Raw genomic sequence first — 8,915 nt, forward strand, 5'->3', positions numbered from 1 at the left:
ATCGATCTTCATTCGGGTTATCACCAACTACTGATCCGGGTTGGTGTTGGAGAGGTTGAGAAATCATCAAATGTATGCAAAGTTCAGTAAGTGTAAGTTTTGTCTAAACCATATCAGTTTCCTCGGTCATGTGGTTTCGGTTGAGGGAATTAGTGTGGACCCTCAGAAGGTTTTGACAGTGTCTATATGGGAGTAACCAAGGAATGTTACAGAAGTGAGGAGTTTTCTAGGTCTGGCTAGCTAGTACAGACGTTTTGTTCAGGATTTCTCAACAATCACCCTACCTCTTACTAAGTTGACCTAAAAGGTGGTCAAATTCGAGTGGGATAAGCATTGTGAACGAAGTTTCCAGAAATTGAAGCATCGTCTTACTCAGGCTCCCGTCCTTGCTCTTCCGGATGATGGCGGTGAGTTTAAGATTTACATTGATGTATCTCTGTCAGGTTTGGGTTGTGTTATGATGCAGCATGGGAAAGTTATCGCCTATGCTTCCAGATAGCTCAAAAATCATGAGAGAAACTACCCTACTCATGATATGGAGCTTAGAGTAGTGGTTTTTGCTCTAAAGATCTAGCGACACTACTTGTACAGCGAGAGGTACCGTATCTTCACTGATCACAAGAGTCTGAAACATGTCTTCACTCAAAAGGAACTGAATTTGAGGTGGAGAAGATGGATGAAACTCATCAGTGATCACGACCGCACTATTGAATATCATTCTGGACACGCCAATGTAATAGCAGATGCACTTAGCCGGAGATCTTATGGACAACTTGCCTCCCTTCAAGCTATCCATGTTCCACTACTATTTTCTCTTCGAGAAACGAGCGTTACCATAACACCAGACTCATAAGGAGCCTTGTTGGCACACTTCTAAGTTAAACCTGTCTTGGTGGATATGGTTAGGGAAGCTCAGGAGCTCGACCCGCAGTGTGCAGATCTAAAGAAACAGGTACTTGATAGGTCGAGACAAAATCTAAAAATCTAGAGGGATGGAGCCTTAGTGATGTGAAGTAGGCTGTTTGTGCCTAAGGATAACGAAGCAGTGTAGAAAGAAATCCTTGATGAAGCCCACATTTTGGCATTTGCCATGCATCCAGGGAGCACCGAATTGTATCACACTATTCATTCGTTATATTACTGGTTTAGGATGAAACGAGATGTTGCAGATTATATGAAGAGATGCATTATTTGTCAGCAGGTGAAGGTAGAGAGACAAAAACCCGAAGGGCTAATGCAGAATCTCTTGATACCAGCATGGAAGTGGGAAGACATCACCATGGACTTCGTGTACGGTTTGTTGAGGACGCAGTCGAGATTTGATGGCATTTGGGTGATTGTGGACCTACTCACCAAGATTGCTCATTTTTTACCTATTCGATAGACCTACTCACTAGAGAAGTTGGCAAGGTTGTTCATTGATAATATTGTTAAGCTTCATGGTGTACCAGTCACTATCGTTTCAGACAGAGATCCAAGATTCACCTCCAGGTTTTGAAGAACTTTAAATGCTGCCATGGATACTCAGTTGTTGTATAGCACTGCCTACCACCCACAGACCGATGGTCAATCGGAACAAACAATTTAGACCCTAGATGACATGTTAAGAGTGTCTGTTCCCCAGTAGAAGGGTAGCTGGGATAGTTATTTGTTGTTGGTTGAGTTTGCCTACAACAACAGCTATCACTCTAGTATTGGCATGGCACCGTTTGAGGCACTATATGGGAAGACATGTCGAACACCGTTGTGTTAGACAGAGGTCAGTGAATGGGTGTTAGTAGGGCCAAAAATTGTTGATACCACTAATACTAACATCCAGCCAAGTAAAAGAAACCTGAAGGCATCACAAGACCGACAAAAGAGCATTGCAGACCCATATTCCAGGGACCGTGAGTATAAGATTGGTGACTTTGTCTTCTTCAAGTTATCTCCTTGGAAGGGTCTGGTTCGATTTGGTAAGCGAGGAAAGTTTAGTCCTCGATATGTTGGCCTCTACCAGATTACAGAGATGATTGGTGCAGTTGCCTATAGGTTGGAGTTCCCACTAGAGCTATCACAGATTCACAACGTTTTCCATGTTTCCATGCTCTGGAAATATGTATCGGATCCCTCTCATGTTATCCAGCCAGAACCATTGGAAGTGAATCAGGATGCGAGTTATGTTGAGGAGCCAGTGACGATCGTCGATCGACATGAGAAAACTCTGAGAAAGAAAGTCATCCCGTTGGTAAAAGTGATGTGGATAAACCATGCCGTCAAGGAAGCAACATGGGAAACAAAAGATTTGATGAAGAACCAATACTTGTATCTTTTTAGTTGAGTTTGTAATTTCAGGGACGAAATTCTTATAAAATGGGTAGATTGTTAAACCTCACCCCTTAATATTTGTAATTTTACTATTGTCCCCTAAAGTTGTATTGAAATCACATTTTGGTCCCTTTATCTTGTACCCAATCCAGATCCACTTGTTGGATTCCCTCAAATCTCTCATCCTCTCACTGCATGCCATGTGGCAGTCTCTCAACTCCCTCCCTCTGATTCTCCCTCTTCTCCCTGAGCTTTCTTTCTCAGCTTAACGCTCTATCTTTGCCCTCACCCACACTGACGACACACCCACACCAACCTTTGAACCCACGGTCCATAAATACCATACCTACTCGAGAGGACTACCCATCTCCCTTCCTCATCTTTGTGAAGCACGGTGAAGCCCAGGAAACCCAAGAAGTTCCTCCGGCAAACCCCCGAGACTTTCAAGCAAGATTTCGGCCACCTCCAGCCACCATTCAACGTGTTCAAGGTATGAAATCCCTTCCTCTCGTCCTTACCTTCTTTTTGGTACCTAGATCATAGGCTAAGGTGGTGATTTGACGTTGACCGGAGCTTGGGAAGCTCTGGTGTCCTTTTCTGTCAAAACCAGGCTGTTGGGCCAGCTAAACCCAAGCCACCTAACCTAAGCCCATAAGGCCGTGCCAACCCGGGCCTCCAGCCCATTTAACCCTAAGCCCAAAACCTTTTTTATTTTAAATCCCAAAACCCTTTATCTTGGGCTGGGCTTTCAAGCCCAAAGCCCGATGGAACTTAAACCCAAAACAGATTACACACAGGCCTTTGGGCCTTAGAACCCGTCCCAGTGACGAAGCCTATGCCCACTGAACCCAAGCCCACGAACAAAACCCAAGCCTAGACCTGGATCTGGCCCAACCCAACCGAATCCTAGAAACACAGGCCGCGTGTGGGCCTGCGCGTAGGCTAGCGTGAATGGTTGTATATGTCCACGGTGACTTTTTCGGCCAACTTTCTGGCAACCCATGGCGGTGCATGGCTGCCGGAGCCACCTTGTGACAACACGTAGGGGTATCCAAGGTCCCCTTTTATATTTTTCGACGTCCTGAATCCGTTTATGACGTATGTTTCCTAAAATTCAATCATTTAAGCATAGCTTTATTAATTGGACCCTTTATGTGCTTAAATGCAATTATTAACAGCGATTTCATCCTTCCTTTTTCGTACAACTCCTCGATGATGGAGTATATGTGAGTGGACCCCTTCTAAAATGCATGTTTTAATAGTAGAAATGCATACATAAAAGGCATGATTTTAATGATTACGTTTTATGAAACGTTTTATGAGATATTATGCTTACTGAGAATATTTTGAATTACCATATTTTATTGAACTGATGCTCTTTGTAGTATATATGACGGATGACTATATACTGCTTATGAACATGCTTTTACACACTTTTTTATAGTATATATGATGGATGACTATATGCTATGAAGATGTTTTTGAGATATATATACCTATGTTTGGAAAGTGTATATTCAATGTTTTATGGTCATCTAGTGGTCCATGTTTTGGCCACGAGTGAGAGATATGGTTGTTGGCTTCAGGCAAGGAGAAATAATCTCTGGCTTCGGGCTGAGAGACATGGTTGTTGGTTGCGGGCCGAGAGCTATGATTATTGAACACCACGAGTGACTAGGATACCACTAGTTAACACTTTATATACGAGATATGTTTTATGAAGGTTTTATGGCATGCTAGGGTTTTGGAAACCTATTACATATTATGCTATGAGTTTGCATTAAACTTTGGGGGTTAGTATGTTGATAACTATTTCTGTATTACAGATATATATATATACACACACATATCAACTTGGTCCACTCATGTTTGTTTTGCGCCCCCTCAGGACATAGGAACGAGGCGTACGATCCGAAGTACGAGGCTTTCCCCTACCAGCGACATCATGCCATCTCCTCTGCTTGACTTAACTTGTATAAGCACATTCTGCTTGTAATCTCAATTAGATATATGCTCTGAACATGTCATGCATCATCATTATGAATTCATTATTAGCAGTTGAATATTATTTATTACTTTAGTAGTTTGTATTTGAATATTACTTTGCGTAGTTCGTGCGAAATTTACATGTATGTTTCATATGTTCTCAGCATATGCATTCATCCAATGGATTGCGTCACCCTTAAGTGTTGGCCAGCACGTGGCCATCCCACTGTCCCTCGGACATCGGGATTAGGATGTGTCATGCACAACATGTGAAAATGCATGTGTAGTAGATGATGCAACACTAGAAGAAGAAGATGATGATGATACTTTTGTACTGGGAAAGCTTTGTTCATCAAATATGACATGTCTAGACACAATAAGTTTATTAGTATTGAGAGAAAAACAAATATAACCCTTGTATTGTGAAGCATACCCCAAAAAAATGCATTCTGTGATTTTGGGATCCAATTTGTTGCTCCTATAATGTCTTATGGATGGATAACAAGCACAACCAAAGACTCTCAAGTGATCAAGTTTCCAAAGGATGCTTGGAGTCTCTCGACTCAACCATCTTTGTATACTTTGATCATTGGAGAAAAATCATAGGCTACTTTTCCGTTGCTTATATTCTAAAAGGGATTCAAGTTTAGGCAAGAGAATAGAAGAATAGGAAACAAATATGGAGTATATGGAGGCCTTTCTCATGCATTTTGTAAACCATATGACGTGGTTGTTGATGATTGAATTATTACTTAAGTGTTGATTAACATGCTTATTTTCTAAAGAAAACTAATGAAAAGGGCTTCAAATATTTACATTTTAATCAAAAACCACCCATTAACTTTATTTCATAATAAGAACAAAAGAATTTAAATAAAAAGACGTAAAAAACCCCAACTTGCGCTAGGCGCGTTCCCCCTCCTAAACCCTCCTTTCCACACTACTCTTTTTTCTCCCATTTAATAGATTTCTGTTTTTTTTTTTTTTTTTTTTTTTTTTTTTTTTTTTTTGGCTTAGAATAAGAAAAATACTTTAAATTGAATTACATTCTCCATTTTTATTTTTGTGGTGTTGTTTCTCAATAGTAATCATGATGACGAGAAATTTTTTAATGAGCCCTCAACAAGGGATGATACACCACGTATCTTTATACAAGTTGTGAGATTCTTGTGTTAAAAAATTAATACCATAAAAAAATAAAATTTTCCACCACTTACATACTAACACGTGGTATATCATTTGTGTTATGGGCACAAGGAAAAATTTCTCCAAGATGACACCCAAGCTCAAGAAATTGGATGGAGAGCTATATTTATTATTGTAGGTACGTAAAAAAAATGTTAGGAAATTTTGATTTAGTAATTGAAAAAAAAAAATTTAATATAATTACTGAGAACATAATCTTCTCAAGGTTTTGATCTAAATTGTCACTTCTGGGTTTATCATTTTCGGTGCAATGGGTGCTTTTACAGGACCAAAAAGAGTCTAAGTTTCAAACTTTATGAAATTGAACCAAGAATTAAACTTTATTTATAAAACTTAACCAATAAGTAGACACTATTCATGAAACTAGACCAATAAATAGACACTATTTATGAAACTAGACCAATAAGTAGACACTATTTATGAAACGAAAACAAGAATTAGGCATTATTTCCAAAACTAAACCAATAAGTGGAAACTATTTATGAAACTGGAGTAAGAACTGAAAAACTCATATTTATATATATCTTACATCAAATTCACTTGTCTTTTCTTTGTTAGTTCCTTATATTTTTGAGTTATTTACTTTATTTTTGTGTTTTGTAGGATTTGTCAAGCAAAGAAAAGAAAAATAGCACAAGTGAGATTTTAAGTAACAAATTCGTCAAAACTGTCTGTGCAGGTCAGCTGACTTTGGAAGCAAGTTGCGGACAGATCAGAATGAATTATAGAATGAACCATATATGCTTGGAAAGCTACGGATGTCTATTTTCTGGAGCATTTCGCGGATTGTTAATATCATTTTTCTAGAAGAAGTTATGGCTGTTTTAACACTGAAAGGTTCCCAAGAGGCTGAGCAGTTTGTAACTGACAAGGAAGCATTGAAAGCAATAAATCCTATAAAACTAGCAGCCAAAACTGATGCAGCCAAGAACAAACCAGCTGACTCCTATTCAAATATCAGAGGAAATGGAATTAAAGATGAGGATTAAGAGGGAGTAATTGGCATAAAGGCTACCCAAGGAGTTACAATTGTTTTACCATTTCCTCTCACTTATTGTCATCACTAAATGGCTGTTAGTGGGTGAGTTAAGGAGAAGAAAATGATGCAGCAAGAATTGGTTTAAAAGTAGTGTTGGGGAAGGAAGGAAAGAGGAGGCCTTAATCGATTTCTTTCGGTTATATTTTCTCAAACTTATGTCTATCTTTTGTTTTAACTTAAGGATTGTGTAACTAAATTTTTAGTAGTTAAGGGCTGTTTTGAAGCCCCAAATATGATTGCAAGTTTGTTATGACATTTTGTTTGAATTACTTTTATGAATGGATGAAAATTGGTTCACTACTTGTCTCATTGATGAATTCTTTATGTGTTTTCTACGGATGCATACTGTCACATCCCGGCCCGGGGCGGATCACTTCCCGGGCCCGCTCCACCACCGTAGCACGATATTGTCCGCTTTGGGCTTACCATTCCCTCACGGTTTTGTTTTTGGGAAATCACGAGCAACTTCCCAATGGGTCACCCATCATGGGATTGCTCTAGCCCCCTTCTCGCTTAACTTCAGAGTTCCTACGGAATCCGAAGTCAGTGAGCTCCCAAAAGGCCTCGTGCTAGGTAGGGATGATAATATACATATAAGGATCACTCCCCTGGGCGATGTGGGATGCCACAATCCACCCCCCCCCTTAGAGGCCCGACGTCCTCGTCGGCACACACGCGACCAGAGTTAGGCTCTGATACCAAATTGTCACATCCCGACCCGGGGCGGATCACTTCCCGGGCCCGCTCCACCACCGTAGCACGATATTGTCCGTTTTGGGCTTACCATTCCCTCATGGTTTTGTTTTTGGGAACTCACGAGCAACTTCCCAGTGGGTCACCCATCATGGGATTGCTCTAGCCCCCTTCTCGCTTAACTTCAGAGTTTCTACGGAACCCGAAGCCAGTGAGCTCCCAAAATGCCTCGTGCTAGGTAGGGATGAGAATATACATATAAGGATCACTCCCTTGGGCGATGTGGGATGTCACACATACTTAGTAAGCATATCTAGGATTCTAATGCTACGAATATGTGTGTGCCTGCCCTTGTCGAATGAGGACCTACATATGTTCTAGAGTAGTACTTGTTAATTGCAATTAACATGTGAATCAATTTCTAGGATAAGTAAGACAACACTAGTACTTACGATGCCTAGTGATGACTCAAACTCTTTTCGTTCTTAATGATTTCTACTTGTTAAATCTATGAACACACCATTCTAGATTGCATATTAGGGACTAAGTTAAGTTGAAAACGCCATTCTCTTAACATACTACATAAGAAAGAGTAATAGGTTGAGTTCTAACATTGAGCCAACTTGAGCATCTTCATCCGAACATGAAAGGAATTTGAATGAAACATAACATGTTTGCATGATTATTTGGTGGTGGATAGCAATTCCCCTAACTCGTTTTTCTTAATTTGTGAACTACTTAAAAATCTGTTTTTGTCCTGTTTTTTGTTCGATTTAATTTAAATAGAAAATCAACTCCAAAAATCCCAAAAATTTGTGTGAGTGTAGCTCTGTGTGTCTAGCATCTGCATATAAAATTTCGTAGACTTTAGATAAGTGTAAGTCGGTCTAATAATTATTTTTCAGTGGCTGGTCAGTATGGGCAGCAGCCCAGTTTTTGTGAAATTTTAAGTAGTTAGATAAAACAATCTTCTGCAGAAAAGACCCTTATTTTCATATGCTACAATTGACAAATCTTAGTGTTAATAAGGAAAATCAATAGGACATTTGTGTGCTACTTTGTCGTGTGCTTTTAATCCTATCAAGAACTAGACAATATTTATGAAACATAACCAAGAACTAGACACTATTTATGAAAGTAGGCCAATAACTAGACATTATTTATGAAACCGGACAAAAAAAAAAAGACTATTTATGAAACTGGACCCAATAACTAGGTACTATTTATGAAACATGACCAAGAACCAGACACTATTTATGAAAGTGGACAAAAAACTAGGCATTAGTTATGAAATTGGACCAATAAATAGTATAGTACTGTTCAGTTTCATAAATAGTATTTTTAGTTTCATAAACAGTGTACAAGTCTCGTGTGCCAGGTTATTTTTATATATTTTTTTTTAAATTGTGTCATTTTCATTAAAAATTAAGGGTTTTTTTTTTTTGTCATTTTTATTAAAATTTAATTCTTTTTCATTAAATAAAGTTATAGCATGGTTTTTTGTTAAAATAAACTTAGCCCCAATGGTGGATCCAGGAAATAATACTAAGGGGGTAAGCAAGAATAGCATGCGCAACGTGCAAATTTTTTTTACCAGAAATAGCATGCATATCGCCATTTCATTGAGTCTTGGTAGGCCTGAAGTCATTTGAAAAGGCATATTGCACACCTGTTAATGCCTCAT

At 39.1% G+C, this 8,915-nt stretch overlaps 1 protein-coding gene across 1 annotated transcript; it reads left to right on the forward strand.

Annotated features, from left to right (window-relative positions):
- Positions 1–898: 898 nt before the first annotated feature.
- On the forward strand, positions 899–2,320 carry LOC148696764 (uncharacterized). Its single transcript, XM_088693359.1, has 3 exons — positions 899–952; positions 1,202–1,333; positions 1,754–2,320. Exons 1-3 carry the CDS (start codon positions 899–901, stop codon positions 2,318–2,320), a joined length of 753 nt encoding a protein of 250 aa, XP_088549485.1.
- The last annotated feature ends 6,595 nt before the right edge of the window (positions 2,321–8,915 follow it).

Source organism: Pyrus communis, chromosome 5, assembly GCF_041283825.1.
Source record: "Pyrus communis isolate YQ-2024b chromosome 5, ASM4128382v1, whole genome shotgun sequence".
Lineage (NCBI taxonomy): Eukaryota > Viridiplantae > Streptophyta > Magnoliopsida > Rosales > Rosaceae > Pyrus > Pyrus communis.

Coding starts and splice junctions, on each gene's coding strand:
- LOC148696764 (XM_088693359.1), top strand. CDS start 899: ATGGTTAGGGAAGCTCAGGAGCTCGACCCGCAGTGTGCAGATCTAAAG. Junction 953..1,201: donor GTGCAGATCTAAAGAAACAG/GTACTTGATAGG, acceptor ATTTGTCAGCAG/GTGAAGGTAGAGAGACAAAA. Junction 1,334..1,753: donor CGAGATTTGATGGCATTTGG/GTGATTGTGGAC, acceptor CCGTTGTGTTAG/ACAGAGGTCAGTGAATGGGT.